Source organism: Magallana gigas, chromosome 2 (genome assembly GCF_963853765.1).
Source record: "Magallana gigas chromosome 2, xbMagGiga1.1, whole genome shotgun sequence".
NCBI classification, from domain to species: Eukaryota; Metazoa; Mollusca; class Bivalvia; order Ostreida; family Ostreidae; genus Magallana; species Magallana gigas.
The window spans coordinates 43,801,823-43,819,488 of NC_088854.1; the positions used below are offsets into that span (position 1 = coordinate 43,801,823).

The 17,666-nt window shown below is 33.2% G+C and overlaps 2 protein-coding genes and 1 non-coding gene across 3 annotated transcripts; 1 reads left to right on the forward strand and 2 right to left on the reverse strand.

Annotated features, from left to right (window-relative positions):
• Nucleotides 1-2,084: 2,084 nt before the first annotated feature.
• On the reverse strand, nucleotides 2,085-4,143 carry LOC105343427 (medium-chain acyl-CoA ligase ACSF2, mitochondrial). The gene has a single exon (XM_011450805.4). It carries the CDS (start codon nucleotides 4,062-4,064, stop codon nucleotides 2,367-2,369), a length of 1,698 nt encoding a protein of 565 aa, XP_011449107.3. The 5' UTR covers nucleotides 4,065-4,143; the 3' UTR covers nucleotides 2,085-2,366.
• Nucleotides 4,144-9,839: 5,696 nt separating this feature from the next.
• On the reverse strand, nucleotides 9,840-14,451 carry LOC105343425 (1-acyl-sn-glycerol-3-phosphate acyltransferase alpha). The gene is made up of 6 exons (XM_011450803.4): nucleotides 14,200-14,451; nucleotides 13,970-14,103; nucleotides 12,635-12,816; nucleotides 11,253-11,348; nucleotides 10,179-10,251; nucleotides 9,840-10,023 (listed from the first exon to the last, which is right to left on the reverse strand). The coding sequence occupies exons 1-6, from the start codon at nucleotides 14,367-14,369 to the stop codon at nucleotides 9,881-9,883; spliced, it is 798 nt and encodes a 265-aa protein (XP_011449105.3). The 5' UTR covers nucleotides 14,370-14,451; the 3' UTR covers nucleotides 9,840-9,880.
• Nucleotides 14,452-14,653: 202 nt separating this feature from the next.
• Nucleotides 14,654-14,726, forward strand: Trnar-acg (transfer RNA arginine (anticodon ACG)). The gene has a single exon. It is a non-coding gene; the product is annotated as a tRNA-Arg (tRNA).
• Nucleotides 14,727-17,666: the final 2,940 nt, after the last annotated feature.

Below are 17,666 nucleotides of genomic sequence, written 5' to 3' on the forward strand. Positions count from 1 at the left end.
TCCATTTTTATAGGGCATAATTAATACACAATTTTTATTGACATATAATTACACATTTCGGTAATACCGGTATATTTTAAAAGTCAAGAAATCATTGACTCCAATGTTTAACTATAGGCTTCCGACAATCGGGTTTCATTCAATATGCTGTTCTAAGGTTACTATGTCACGCTTCAGTTTACAGAATATCAGTTGGTCCCACTTCTTTCTTAAAGTTATCTATAATTGTCTGAATGTGTTAACATATCTTGTTCCAGTTATTTTTTGGGCATATTAGAAACCGGTGAATTATTTCATGATTGTTTATCACACCGAACGGGCTAACGTCAAATTTTCAAAGTTGTTACTATTTTAATTATTTTAATATCTATGAGATATGCAAATTACAACAATGTTTTCATTGTTAGTAAATAGGGCAGCGGACTTTAAGAAATTAATTTTAGATAAACTTCTTCGGCTGCGACTTTTCTCCACAATATTCTCTAGCGTCCATCTCACCAAAGAAAGCATTTTGCTGTTCAAATTTGCATTGTTCTTTAAAATAAAGAATGGTTTCAATATTTTCTTGGGTAGTTCATGCAGCAATGAAAGTAACAAGCATTAAAGAATCGAGAGTAAAAATACGTGTCAAACTTTTACAAATTATACTGTATATCTGTTTGATGTGTCCTCTTTTCTTAGGGCTGTTGGAAAAAATGAATAATAAAGACTGTGAAGGAAATTGATCATAAATCTTATTTTAAATACTAGACAAGTACATGTATAATGAAAATGCCATCATATTAAGAAATTTTCCAACCTTCTGTCCCTGAGATCTGATATCACCTATACAAAGTAAGACTTTCTGGCTCGTATATTGCAAAAATATGTAGATAATCTCAAAAATATATCTAAGCGTATGATTGACACATCAAATTTTACAAATTAGTTGTTAAAAGACTGTTTAATGTAAAAAAAAAAAAAAAAGGAAAAAAAAAGCAAATTGAATCATCTGTAATCGATATTTCTTCAAATGTGAGGAAAAATCCGCCAAATTTGAAAAACTTTTGAAATCTCTTATTTTTAATGAAATATATGTGAAAAGGTTAAAATGGCAATACCTAACCATTATTTTTTTTTCTTTCGAGACCATTGTCTAATCAAGTTAAACTGGAGACAGATAAGTCCCCAGGGATGAGCTCTTGAAGTCAAATTATCTCCTTAATTAAAAAAATATTTTTTGGCTAAAGAAATCCTGTCAGAAAATTCAAGGTATAGATCTGGGCTGCGTTTTACAAAAGAACTTATGACTTACGACCAAATTAATGAATGCTAATTAATCACCAACTAATCAATGAATTATTCTTATGGCTGGAAAATATAATTATGGGAATTGAAATATTTGTAAACAAATGGTTTTATGTCAATTTTGTTCTTTAAAGATCATTTTACGAGACTGTAAATATTTACGACTTTGTCGTAAGTTCTTTTGTAAAATGCAGCCCTGGTGATAATTTGTTGACCCTCTAACCAATTTAAGAAAAACTGTCATCTGTGCATACCTTAAAAAAGATTTGTCACAATTACAAGATACGTCCCATTTTATGGGTTTTTAATACTGCAGATTCCTAATTAAACGCAGGGAATTAATATCAGCGTAAAATCGTGAGAAGCAAATTTCGCGAATTTTAAAGTCTCGCTTTTATTTTTCAGAGATGTGTAAACTACATGATACTGTGATAGAGATTCAACATTCGCGATCATATGTTCTCGCAATTTGATGAAAAACAGCTGAATCAATCGCGGAATTAAGTACTCGCGTAAAATAAGAAATCTACAGTAATCGTTGCTGGGCCGCCATATGCTTCGTCAAATCGTGGATGTTTCTAAGTATTGTATATCAATTAAATTCCATAAAAGCTAAAATTTGAACATTTGAAAAATATTCACAATTGAAATTTAAAGCGTTTCTTGATTTTTTAAAATAAGTAAAAATTTACAATTCTAAGGTAGATCTGCCGGGTGATGTTTTGGCCATTCGTTATCCTGAGGGCGCAACGCGTAATTAAAATGAGAGAGAGAGAGAGAGAGAGAGAGAATACATGCTTGATATTAAGTATTTATTTTTTCTTCCACTCTTAAAATATTGAAATATGGCACAAGAGGACAGGACAACGAGTATTTCATATTAAAGTCCGTGTATATACATTGCATAAATAAAATCACAAATCAATATCAAAATATATTCAAAGCAGAAACTCGCAAAAAGATATTAAAAATATATAAACGAAGTTTTAAAGGGTACGTACAGTAAATAGATTTAAAGAGTTTATGCTTTATGTGGTTCTAAAGGACATAAGTATTATTTGAGAAGTATCTAGCGCCTTTCAGTCCTTCAGATGGGGCAACGATATCTCTCTTGTTTTCATCCTATCGTTTTTTCCAGTTGCAGTTTTGGGTAGATTGTCCAAAAACAAGATGTGTTTCGGTACGTAAATATATTGCAGAAATTTGGCGTCCTCAGAGAATTTGAGCTCCTCTTTAATGAACTCTGTAAGCGATTCTGCGGTCAAGGTAGCCTCGTTTTTCAGAACAACTGCTGCGCATGCGATATCATCAGCATGTTTGATATCTTTCAAGGCAAAGATAACTACTTCCTTTACAGCTGGATTTTTCTTGATAATTTCTTCGATAAAGGAAGGAAGCACCTTGGCACCACCGATTTCTAATACGTCAGACACTCGTCCGTGTATTTCAACACAGCCTTCCGAATTAATGTGTGCGAAATCGTCCGTTTTATACCAACCGGAACTGGAAATAACAGCAGCCGTTTTCTCGGGCTCATTAATGTAACCTCTAAAGGCTGCGGTGACATTGCGGATGTATAGTTCACCCTTTGTTCCGACAGGTACTATCATTCCATTATTTCCAACAATTTTCATTTCCACCCCGGGAAGTGCTGCCATTCCTACATACCGTTCGGAAGAAGTATGATATGTCTTCCCACAATTCAAAGCAGCTTCTGATGAGCCGTATAAGACGCCCAGAGTATCATACATCTTCCCTATGGCTGACAGACAAGATGCTGGAACTGGTTGACCTCCTGTTATTACTGATCGGAATTTCCATGAAAAGTCTTCCAACATCAACAGCTCCAGGAGGAATGGGGTAACGAAGAGTCCATAACGGGCCTTCTCATTTTGAACGATTTGTGAACTAAACTTAACTATTTCCGCAATTGAAGTGAATACGAGGGTGTTCGTTTGAGTTACGTGTTTTCCGCCTGTAGCAAGCGACAAGCAAGGGAATCCTCCTAACCAATAAAATGGCCGGTCATTAAAAAACACGAATTCTCCATCTTTCTTGGGATCATTCCATTCGGAAAGGTAGGTAAAGTGAAAAGCGGTTTGTAATAAACGATAATGACTACATTCAACTGCTTTTGGAAATCCTGTACTCCCGGATGTTTGCAAGATGGCGGCAATGTCAGCAGGGTCCAACTCCGGCAAGCTGGTATCTTCCTCAAAAGCCACATCATTTATTGTGAAACATTTTTCAGTTGATTCAAGAGGTGTCATCAGTAGCACCCATTCAACAGATGGTATATCGGACTTCTTTACAGCACCATTGCTGGGATCGACGGTCAAGAACTTCTGACTAATTTTCCAATGGAGATCGTCGTTGCCGGGGTCGAAGATAATCATTTTGCAGCCTCCCACTTTTTTTATGATTCCCGTCATATTTTCCCCTTTCTTGTCGTGCAAAGTAAAAAACAGGGTACGCGCCCCAACGAGCTGGGAAGCATATGTACTTACTAGCCATTCTGGAGTGTTAAAGCCAGCTATTGCTACTATGTCTCCTTTGTTGATTCCAAGACGTCGCAAACCTTTCGCTAATTTCAATGCGTCCTGATACAGTTTTCCAAATGAAATCGACGTTTTTGGCTTGCCGAAAGTATAGAATACAAAAGCCTCGCTCTCCGGTTTTAAAGTTGCCCATTTTTCCAAAAGTTTCGGAAAGGTAGTAAAAGGCACGTTCAAAGTATCCACTGTGCAGCCGTAACTTTGGTTTTTCACGTCTGCCATGTTCTAATGAGGCGATTCTACAAAACGGAAGTAATATACTCTTTAGGTATCAAATCTCAATAAAAACTACGACGATCGGTTTCATCCTTTAATGAATTATTTGCTTTTTTGTGTAAAGCATGTTCATTGACAGGTAAATTTAAAAAAAAAACAAAAACAATTGCTTTATTTTTAATTAATGTGAGTATAATGGTTTCAAACATGTTTATAAAATGTATATTAATCACATGTTGGATTTTATTATTATAGAATTTATTTTCCAAAGTAAATTCAGGTTAAATGTCGAAACGTGTGAATTGTTTGTATTGAAGTGTGAAGTTTTACAGGGTTCATTTTAGATGTTTTTTAATTAAATCTTTTTTTTTATTTTCCGGTCGCATAGTTGTCTATAAGCAAGCACGCCACCAGCACGACAAGAACTAAAAAATCTATTGATATTTTGCCAAATGTTACAAATAAATAGTTATGGGTTTTCAAAGACGTAGTAAAGGCTAAGTAAAAAAATGGATAAGAAGTAAATGAAAAATTCATATGAAGCAGTCACTAATTACTCAGTCAGTGGTATGAGATTGAAATTTGTGTATCAATGCACAATACGGGATAAAAGACTTGATTGTAGGGTTCGTTGGAGTATTAAGAAAAGCGTATCATTAGACTTTCAATGTTGAACTGAGCAAATGCTGACTCGACAACAAATTGTTAGACATGGCCGGCAGACGTTTTGTCATAGGCTAAATGTCTCGTCCAGAATTCCAACTGCAAGTTGAGAAGTGAAATTTACGAAAGTTTGACGCTTTGAATATACCGAGGAATATAAAATCGACGTGAATTTGATATGCAAGTGGAAGATGCTAAAAAACGCTAATGTATAAAAATAAATGCCTCAACCTGAATAACATTGCTCTTTTGTTTTTGTGTTATTATTTCACAATTAATTATTTCACAATTTACATTTTTATCCTTTCTATCCAGGCACCTACTGGCTTCCTTATATTTTAGAATGAAACTTCCATAAAAAAAAAACTAGGGCAATGAACTTCGGCGTTGAATAAAACCTTGTAGACGTGATTCATCGCAGTGGCAGCGTTAACTATGTAAACTAACGAGCCAAATGTATGTCATTTTTTTCTTAGGATGGCAATCGATTGCAGCATTGCTAATCAGTTAATCGCAATTCGTTCCGACCAATTAACTGGTTACTCGTATCAAAATACGAAGATTTTTTTATATGTTATTATCATTTTTAATAACTGCTATAAACAACACAGAAAATACAATGGGAATATTATGTAAATACGTAATTCAAGATATAATTTTAAACATATATAATCCATTTTCTGTATGGAAAAAAATAAAATAATTAAGTTGAACGTATATATACAGGCAGTGACTATATGAACGGATTTTATAAGAGAGGTTGATAAACTTGACTCTCTGATAATAATTAGGTATTACAAATTAGCTTTACTATGGAATCCGGATAGGGCCATGCAGTTCACTATCGCATCATCGCACCATCGCCGTTTGAGTAGATAGTGCGATCGTGCGATAGTGCGATGACGATGATGCGATGACGATGATGCGATGGTGCGATGGCGCGATGACGATGATGCGATGGCACGACAATGCGATGACGATGGTGCGATGGCACGATAAAGCGATAGCGCAATGACGCGATGATACGATAGCGATAACGCGATGGTGCGATAGCGATGACACGATGGTGCGATAGCGATGATGCGATGCTCTATCGCGTCATCGTTAGTTCTTTATCGCGTCATCATCATCGTGTCATCGCACCATCGCGCCATCGACTTTTTGCGTATGCGCCATTGAAAGGTGAAAAAGCGACAGGCAGTGAATATGTGAACGGATTTTATATGAGAGGTTGATAAACTTGACTCTCTGATAATAATTAGGTATTACAAATTAGCCATACCCTTTTGCTAACGATATAAATATTTAAATCATAGGTAAATAAATAAAGAAATCAATGCAATTAATGAAAACCACATGATTAAGGCATGGATTCAAATGGGGGGGGGGGGGGTGTGATAATTCTCATTCAAATTAATTAACAAACACATAATTATGCTTTATATATTGAGCGAAATAAGATTTAATTTCAGTATACTTGTGAGCTGTTAGATTTGTTAGATTGATAAAGAGTGTGTCTTTAATATTTTTAACCAGTACTTTTTTGTATGACTAACAAGGGAAAAGTGCGTACTCTATATTCGTTGTAATTGTAAGAGTTACCTCCCTTTAAATATTTAATGACTTGTGAACATAATATGAATTATAATATTGCAAAAGTATTATCCTTTCATTTAGATTTAGATGGGAATTATGTACAAGTTAATTACTTAATAGTTTTTTTTCTGATGATATATTTGCAGGACTTATATTTATACGTCAACAAATACAAACATCTGCATGTTACTTCGTCCGTAATAAATTTATTTCATCTTAAGTCCTACCCATTGATAATATTTACTAGCATCTCTTCCTCATCAAACGCCATGTTGTGCAATGGCTGCTGGGAATATAATCCTTCTTATGGAAAGTCGATAGAGCGATGCTACGATAATACGATGACGATGACGCGATAAAGAACTAATAATAACGCGATAGAGCATCGCATCATCGCTATCGCAACATCGTGTCATCGCTATCGCACCATCGCGTTATCGCTATCGTATCATCGCATCATTGCGCTATCGCTTTATCGTGCCATCGCACCATCGTCATCGCATTGTCGCGCCATTGCATCATCGTCATCGCACTATCGCACCATCGCATTATCGTCATCGCACTATCGCATCATCGTCATCGCACTATCGCACCATCTCACTATCGACTCAAACGTCGATGGTGCGATGATGCGATAGTGAACTACATGGCCCTATCCGGATTCCATACCTACCCCTTAATAATAATTACTAGCATCTCTTCGTCATTAAACGCCATGTTGTGCAATGGCTGCTGGGAATGTAATCCTTTTTATGGAAAGTCGATAGAGCGATGCTACGATAATACGATGACGATGGCGCGATAGAGAACTAATAATAACGCGATGGAGCATCGCATCTTCGCTATCGCACCATCGTGTCATCGCTATCGCACCATCGCGTTATCGCTATCGTATCATCGCATCATCGCGCTATCGCTTTATCGTGCCATCGCACCATCGTCATCGCATTGTCGCGCCATCGCATCATCGTCATCGCGCTATCGCACCATCGCATCATCGTCATCGCACTATCGCATCATCGTCATCGCACTATCGCACCATTTCACTATCGACTCAAACGTCGATGGTGCGATGATGCGATAGTGAACTACATGGCCCTATCCGGATTCCATAGGGATGACAATATATAACCATTATTTTTTTCTTTCGAGACCATTGTCTAATTATGTTAAACTGAAGACCGTCAAGATCACAGGGATTAACTCTTGAAGAAAAATTATGTCCTAAAGAGAAGGGGTTAACTTTTTTGGAATTTTTCTTTACTAAATAATTTTTTGGGGTAAAGAAATCCTGTCAGAAAATTCAAGGTAGATCTGATTATTACTTGATGACCATCCAGCCAATTTTAGTAAAACTGTGTCATCTGAGCATACCTTAAAAAGATTTGTCACAGTTACGAGATACGTCCCGTTTTATGGGTTTTGAATACTGCAGATTCCTAATTAAACGCAGGGAATTAATATCTGCGTAAAACCGCAAGGAGCAAATTTCGCGAATTTTAAAGTCTCGCTTTTATTTTTCTGACATACACTAGACAAAATTGCTAACGCACCATTTAAAATAAAATAATATTTACATCCTAAATTTTTTTAAAGATGTATTTAATGTTTAAATATGTCACCTCAATTATAAGTAAGACATTTAAATGCCAAAAGGGATAAATAGATGCAATGTTAACCGAAGCGTAAGTGTTCTTTAGAAATGCTCAAATCGTGCTCACACTTCTTTTGGAAAGATAAGGCTTTTCTTTCCTTTTTGTAATCTTATTATTGGTGCATGTATTACTAAAACTTCACAAACAACCCGACGGGGTATGGCGCGTTTGACCACAGAAGAGCGTGGCAGGGCAATTGGTATGGTCTCTGCTTAGTGCTCCTTTAGAGAGGTTTGAATAAAATGTTATAATTAAACGATTACCGGTGATATTGGCTAAAACATGATGCGGCATGATTATCAAATAAAAACAATGTCTTTTTAGGTAGCCACAGTGTTTAAAAGGCACCACACGTCAATTGCAAGGTTGTACCGGAAATTTGTACAAACCGGAAGTGTGAGGGACCGAGTAAGAATTCCAAAGTGCCGGGTAAATACTAACCGACAAGACATACACATCGCATATATCCGAGCAAATGGAACCAACACCTGATATTGATATGTGAATCACATAAAGGGGGGGGGGGGGAGTACCAATGTTTCATAAACAGTACTCAAAGCAGCTGGTCAATTAGTTTGCAACAAATGATGTTTCATTTTCTGTATTATAATAAACTGTTAAAATAATATACTAATCAATCTTTGTTGCATTCAGATCTAAAACAATCAAAGAAATAGTAAGTGGTGCGTTACCAATTTTGTCTAGTGTATGTAAACTACATGAAACTGTGATAAAGATTCAACATTCGCGATCATATGTTCTCGCGATTTGAAGGAAAACAGCTGAATCGATCGCGGAATTACCGGGTAAGTACTCGCGTAAAATAAGAAATCTACAGTAATCGTTGCTGGCCATACGCTTGGTCAAATCATGGATGTTTCGAAGTATTGTTTATTTATTAAATTTCATAAAAGCTAAAATTTGGATATTTGGAAAATATTCAAAATTGAAATTTAAAGCGTTTCTTAATTTTTTCAAAATAAATAATGATTTATAATTCTAAGGTAGATCTGCTGGGTGATTTTTTGGCCATTTAGTATTCTTGATTCTTGAGGGTGCAACGCGTAATTAAAATGAGAGAGAGACAGAGACAGAGACAGAGAGAATATACATGCTTGTGATATTTAACATAAAATATTGAAATATGGCATAAGAGAACAGGACAACGAGTATTTCAAATTAAAGTCCGTGTATATAAATTGTATATATAAAATCATAAATTGATATCAAAATATTTTTCATATTAAGCAATGAAAAGACACAACTGTACAGAATTCGGTGCCTGGGACTGTACAATATCTGACAGAATGGTCAGTTTGAGGTTTATAACAATTACTTTTAAAAAAAAAATTAAGCTTAAGTTCAAAGGGTCTCAATTTATTAGCAATATACAAATATTTGTACACCTTTTACATACTTTTATATATATTTATTATAAATTGTATCCTAGCTTGCCAAAAGAACATTTTGGTCTTAAGCGAAGTAAGATCCATCATACAAAGGAATGAGATATGTGTAAATGTAAAAGAATAAGTATCTGGTAATATATGTTTTTGTATACATCTGGCAAAACTTACCCATATCAGATACTATATCATGTGAGGACAAACAGTTCCTGCAATTTCAGGATAATAACATTGCATATAAATAATAACTCAAAACATGAGACAAAAGAACCTCCATCTGAATTGTGATGGGATATTCAAAAGGTAAAATTCTAATTTTTAAGTAGTTTTGTGTTTTCAGTTCTCTTGTAAAATTTTCAGAAAAGAAAACAAGTTATTCTATGATTAAAAATCAGAACCTCTCATAGACCACAAGGAAATCTTATCAACAATACATTTGTATACTAAATAATATGAGGATAAAGAATATGTCATTTAATTAAAAATATGGCTTTGGTTTGAGTTATTCAGATTTGTCTTTGACATCTGAAGTTCTGTTGTAAGTTTCTATCATGGAATTCCGAACAGACTCCAATAGCTCCGGAATGTTGTCCTTCGAAAGTCCGGAAGTTGAAACAGGAGGAAGACAAGTAATTACTATCTTTCCTGGAAAGCAAAAATGATTTTAAAAATCAAGTTTAGAATTCCATGAAAAGTCAAATATTTATTTCAATGAAAATTGCATATGCACTTCACATTTTGATAAAGATATTTGTGCCTTAAATCATAGTTTACATTGAACTAATGAATTTAATACTCACCACCTTTGAAGATTTTATTCTTTTTGCTATACATGGATTTATATGAAGAAAACACTACTGGAATAATTGGTACCTATGAAAGAGCAATTTAAATACATACAGCTTATTATTTTTATGTGTCAAATACAATTTTCAGTTTTAAAAACACACAAACATCGTACAGTATTACAGTCATTACTGTAAACCTACTTTTATTCGTGAGCAAGAAATTTTCGCAAGCTTCGGGAGAGAATCGTCATCGCAAATATTTCTCGTCGTGAACCAGCCCTTGTCGTATGGCTGTTATAACAACACATGTTTTTAAAAGGCTTACTCGCGAAAATTAGTTGTACGAACTAGTTTATGTCCAGTAAACAACGAAATAATGTGTTGGCGAATAAAAGTTGGTTTACAGTATTCTAACAATGATATTCAGTAAAAAAAAATTTACACCATTTTGTAATTAACAGCAAAAAATGAAACAGTAAACCTTAGACCAGAATTTTAATATATTAATTTCTTGTAGTTTTCAACTATAGAAAAATTTATAGAAAATTGATAGCAATATCTTAAAATCACTGAGATGTGCTTCTTGCAATTTTCTGTAGATAACAGTTCCATGTTGTTAATCATGAATCTATATTAAAATCTGGTGAAATTCAAGTTCCTGTAAATTTTAAATTTCATGTGTGTGCATGTGTTTGTGTACCAGTATATGTGGGATGGTCAAGATATGAAAACATTTACCAGTTATATATTTTAAAAAATTTACAAAACTCAAAACGCTTGGACGTTTAAAATCATTGAAGACATCGAAATGTTCAAAAATTCAAACGGTACTTTGAAATATTTTATGTACACCTCTTACAAATTTTTACCTGTAATTATGACTTCAATGAAAAATCAATTACCAGTACTTGTTCTCATGACATTGCCAAAAGTTTTTTTTATTATAAAATGCCAGAGTTGATTACTGCATTTTCCCAAATCACCTAAAAATTTCTTGAAATCAGAGTCTTGTAGAAATGATAAAGAAGACATTGGTAAAAATGGTTCAATCTTTTTACTAATAAAATGTTTTTAAAATTACTGTACCTGAGACTGTACAGCTATATGGAAGGCTCCTTTTTTAAATGGCAACATAGAACCCTCATGATTTCTAGTCCCTTCCGGGAAAACAAACACTTTTAACTGAAATATGAATTAAATTAAGACTAATCACATTTTTTTATCAATCAATGTGTTTTCAAACAGCTTTTATTTTTTTCCACAATGTTGCTCACCTAACATTTAATATTTCTTCAATGAATATCCAAATACAAAAAAAAAAGTTTGATACAAGATTCATAATTTCTTGTTTAACTTTTCTTGAATTAAGCTTATCAATACATGAAATTAGAATATAAATTTTACCAGGAAAAAGATGCAAATAATTTATTTCAAACTTTGTTAACTCATGAAGGAATACAAGTCCTACAGCATAATTAAGCATTGAGTCATCATTTTTTGAAAGATACAGTCTCGTAACTGCAGCAGTGTGTGCATACAAATTAAGTAACGCACATTAGCATATTATAAAAATTTGTATGCATTGTACACATCGCTGCAGTTATGAGACTGTATCTTTCAAAAAATAATGATTTAATGCTTAAATTTACATTTTTTTTAACTTCTTGCCTTGTCTGCAAATGTGATACAGTTGAACTTCGATATCTCGAACACCGATATCTCGAATACAATGGATATGCCGAAGTGATTTTTAAGTTCCAGCCACTTATTTTTTAAGTATTTTACCCTAGATATCTCGAATTTCTCGAAGTTTTCAAAAAGTCCCATCTAGTTTGAGATAACGAAGTTTGACTGTACATGTATATCCTAAGGGTAAGTTCATATTAATAAAAGAGCCACATACTATAACAGCTACAGGCGTGAACTTTGAATATTGCTTGTGACGTTGCTGTCTACAGCGTTCAACGTTTGTGATGTCATAATAAAACTCGTACTTTTAACCTCTGAGTACCCTGTGTGTGTTATAGTGTTATAATTGTCGTAGCTTTCAACACACTTTACAAGCAAAAAATATGTGAAATGTTAATGTAGGCTAAAGGAGAACTAATCTAACAAACACAAGTTATTGTAATTACCATCTATCCACTCAAGATAATTAGTCTTAAGATAATTAGTTTTAAGATAATTAGTTTTAGGTTCATAATATTGATTTTCACTCTTAACAGACATGTTTCTAACCAAGGTTGGCAGACTTGATCTGAATGCTCAGTAATTTTCTAAAACTTTTGAAAAAAGTGGTCAATATTACTAAGAGAAAATTTTTTGTCATTTAAAAGAATTATCTGAAAGTTACATTCATGTTTGCTTTTTTCACTATTTGACCAAAATGTAGATAATTCTTTACAATTCAAAAGCAGGTGGTCCTGACTTGAATATGCAGAGAACAGCTGATATCGTTATCATCTTACTTTCTTTGACTGGATTTGGTCAACTACTGCATTCATTTGTTGCACAGCTTTGGCACGGTCGAATCTATCTAAAAATATTGTATCACATAAATAGGTGGCTAGTCCAAACATTCCAAAGTACATCAGGGAACGTTTCCCTACAACAGCACAGTGATAACGCCAATTCCATATCTCCATTAAACCTACAAAAGGTCAAAAAAAAGTTTTATCAAAGTTATTCAAGACAACATTAAGTTAATAAACACTATTTTTCAAAGAAAATTATATGCATCGTATGATCTTTCAATTGTACTCCCCTGTCTAGAATTTCCTTATTTCACATTGTTACAAGGTTTCAGATCCACATTATCTTTTGAATTTGAATTTTAAACAAAAGTTTTGTTTACATAACAAAGAATTGTAAGCTCTGTAACTCGCATATAGCTCAATGAATGACACTAAAATTTTGATTGCCTATTAAAAATGCCGTACTGAAGCATTGTAAAGATTAAATTTGGAAAAATAATTTCTTATCAAAATCATGACTATGCCCCTTTAATAATGCATAAGATTGTGTCAGTCCTATAGAGTTAAAACCAAGATAAAGAGCTCACAATTCTTTGTTAAAATATTTGTATTTGTAATCAAGGCTTGTGTCATGTTTTTGTTTATCTTGCATATAACTCAACATCCGACACTCAAATTTTGGTTGACATTAGAAATTAAAAATGGACAAATAAATTTTGACCAAAATCATGACCAAGTGTTATGTTATTTTATTTGAGTGTCAATTTTTAACATTTCGAAGAAAATTAAAACGAAAGAAAAATATATTTGCTGATATACATTAGAATTTACCAGAGACATAAATAACAGAGATTGGCAACTGATTTTGCAAAATCTCGCGGTCCCTACTGTAAAGTATTCCCAGTTTAAATCACTCAGTATATCTTTCTAATAAACAATTACATGTATATCGAAATATAAACAGCAAAAACCTATTACCAAAACATTCAAAATATTATATTTTTGTAAGTTTATGTCACATAAACAATATTAAAAGAGGAGTTTTAAGAGGCAATTTGCTACCTGTCGTCCGAGATTTCTCCGATGTTTTATAGCTGGCCAACATATTTTCTATGTACTTATCTTACTTTTCAATTTTTTGTTTCAAAAATGTCTAAAACCTATGCACATTTCTCATAAAAACAAAATACTTTTGGTTTAAGCTCATTATCTCAGTTTAGTTATATGTAGTTCTCAAAGTAAGGTTGGTCCTGTAACATATTTCAGCAACAAAACACTCTAATGGCGGAGTTGCCAATCTCTGTTATCTATGTCTCTGAATTTACCTACCAATTAGATCAAGGCCACTTTGGTGGTTAATAAGGACTACACAAGGTTCATCTTTCATCAAATATTCCTTGCCATGAATCTCAAATTCCCAGCCATAGAAATACTTTAATTTTACAAGTGCCCAATTTGCAAATCTGTTAAATGATGAAAAATTATACTATAGTGTGAAATATCATTGACATTTAAGGCCTTTGGAAATACAAGAAAAAATTATCAGCTGGGGTTTTTACCTTGAATTCTCAGTAGATTTTGGTCTGCATGTTAAAATCACCCAAAAAACTGTCACTGTAGAGATTACAGTCAAAAACAATAAATACAGTCCATATTTTACGTAATAACGAAAGGTGTTGCTTAAGAAATAGAGAGCGAAAACTAATATCAATAAACTCCAAATAAGCATTTCCCTAAGTTAGGATAATACAGCGGGTTACTTCTAACTCGAAAGTTCTCTGTTAATCAGTTGGTCCGGAAATTGCGTAAATACAAATGTCAAAGTCGGAATCGGATTCGGTACAAATGCGAAGTAATAAAAGATAATATAAATCTTTTTTATGAAAAAAAAACCATAATGTATGATATAGAAAAAAATGACAAGTCATATAAAATAAGATCGCAAGTGAAATAATTTTAATAAATGACCCCTTTATGAGTTTGTACCCTTTTACAATTAGGACGAAGCAACGAGGGCTCGTGGCGCAATGGATAACGCGTCTGACTACGGATCAGAAGATTCCAGGTTCGAATCCTGGCGAGCTCGAAATTTTTCGTCTTAGGAGTTTTATCATCTGTTTAAAGGGGCATGGTCATGATTTTGGTCAAATTTTATTTTTCTGTTTTTATTATTTACAATGCTTTATGAATGCATTTCTAATGATCAAATGAAATTTGGGTGCCAGTCGATGAGTTATAAGCAAGATACAGGGCTCACAATTCTTCGTCATGTAATAAAGAAGGCTCGTACCCTGTTTTAGTTTACATAGGTTAAATATACCAGTAAAAATATTTTTCAAGATGATTTGTTTATATTCTTATTTTAAAAGAACTATATATGGTAAAAGTTAAATTTGGCCCCCATAATTCACCATTTTTTAAAGTCCTTCGGGTACAATAAAATGTTTTGTTATACTTTCATGTTAAATACTGAAATCTGATTGGTTTAGACGCAGTTCATATTTTTTTCTATTACCCTCAGCGTTAGCAACGCACTTAGCAACGGGTAACATTAAAAATTGTTACATGCGCGAAAATCATGCGCGTTCGGTTCGCCGTAGAATTCACGTTATTCCAATGTAAAAGCAGTTAAGTTTTTTTTTAAATTTAGACATTCAGTATAACAAAATAAATAGTGCCTGTTTGGGAGGATAACAGTTGAAATTAACACACCTCGAAAACCATTGTCAACCTCCGCTTCGCGTCGGTTGACAATAGTTTTCTCGGGGTGTCAATTTCAACTGTTACCCTCCCAAACAGGCACTATTTTTATAATCCTATAATTTAGAAGAGTTGATATAAAATACATTTTTCACATATGTGTTTGATTTATTTGCACTCACTTGCAGTATGTGACGTCAGAAGTGACGCTATTTCTATAATTCAATCAAAATCTGACGAAAATTGACATTTTTCTCATCTTTTTACGAATGGGAAATATAGAGCGCATGCTTGAACCAGGACAATTTTTTTGTCACTCATTAGACTTGGCTAGATACATCTCTGATTAAAATATTTGGTTGGTTCAAGCATGCGCTCTATGTTTCCTGAAAAAAAAATGCTTGAAAACAAGCTTTTTTATGCTAAAATGCAAAAATGGCGGGAAAAGGTTGTCTTTACAATGCCGTATTTCTAAATTGTGGGCACTTGAATCAAAATGAACATTAAGTAAAAACATCACATATATATCTGTACAAAGAAAACAAAGAATTACAGTGAAATAATGATATTCCTTTTAAGGGGCCATTTTAGGCCCATACCATATATAGTCCTTTAAGCATAAATAAACAGTTCCTAATGATTAACACCTTCATTTTAGGTCTAAAACTGGAATTTTCACTTCAACATTCAAAATGTAAACAAAAGCTTTGTTTACATAGCGAGGAATTGTAAGCTCTGTAACTCAACAAATGACACTCAAATTTTGGTTGTTTATTAAAAATGCCTTACTCGAGCATTATAAACATTGAAATCGAAATTTATTTTTTTTTTACCAAAATCGCGACTATGCCCCTTTAAGAGGGCTCCGAGCATTCACGGTCGTGGTCATGAACTGTATATGATATAGAAAAATGTTAAAATATTAAAGCTTAAGTACTCTTTATAAATAATAATTTCCATATAATGATCATATTTATAAGTTTAAGGCACATCTGATGGGTAACATTGTTGAGCATCCAGCCTCTTTGAGAAGTATTGTTTAATCAGCTATTTGCAAAACTTTTTTTAAAAGCAGAGGAACTTTTTTTAAATTTTGCTTTGCTTTCAAATATTTGCCTATAAATCCAGTTTTCAGCCTTCTTTATTATTAAATTCATGTGATTTTGACTATGTTTTACTTAAAAATTCGTCACCTTTGAAATAATTTTCTAATTAAATAGATACATTGAAATAAACATTATATTATTTAATACGTGTAAAATATTGGACTAGATGTACCGTTATTTACATTGAAAACACAAAATTTCAACATTGATCATGATCATTCGTAAAAAAAAATGTCTATCAGACACCCCCGACCCCTAGATCCGCGCATAGAAATAAATTTTGTACGATAGTTTATTAATTTTTCGGTGTGTATGAAAATGTACACTACAATTTAAAAGTCTGCGAACTGGTAATTATAAAATAAGACTATGCTAATTTTTTTTTAGATAAAAAGAGCACGATATCTGTATGAAATAGGGTATGTAAAAAAATAAGCTCTTCATGGAAAACATAGATATCCTCCTAGAAATTTTGTCTGCATCCGCGCATGATTTCACTGCCATATAAAATGCCTGTTTTATTTGTTGATGTAGTCCATGTCTATATAACTGAGGTGAAATCAATCATTTGGATTAATCTAAACTAATTAAAGGACACGATTTGAGATAAAAAAAAAATCACTTTTTTAATGTTTAAAAGGGTTACATGTTTATTTCGAAAAATTAACCAAACTTTGAATGTTAGAAGTCAAGTTATTGGAGAGATACAGAGGTAAGAATTCATTGTTATGTATAAAACAAAGCTTGAGTTTATATTTTGTTTACAGAGAATGAATCGTTAAGCCCCTGTCACACTGTCAAGATTGTTACTACGATTGCCTACGAATTACCAAAAGTTAAAAATCGCCATTATTTGCCAGGTCAGTATTGCGATAATTCTACAGACGGTGCTTTTTTCGAATCTAGTACGACTCGACTACGATGTCTGCTCGACAATATACGATGTTTGGGCGATAACATGACGAGTTGTGGCGATTCATGTACGAATTTCGGCGATTAAACTTGTAACCAAGTGGCAGTGTTTGCAATTATGAGTAAAATTGTTTTCATTATTTGCTGACGGACGTTTATTACTGTATTTATAAACGAACTAGAGGATCGTGATATTGTTTTAGTTCATGAATTGTTTAAATAATCATGAAAGAGGCAGCAGTAATGTTTGATTTATTCCCTGAATAAGATTATCAATGGAGAACAAAATTCATTTTTTTAGAATGAAG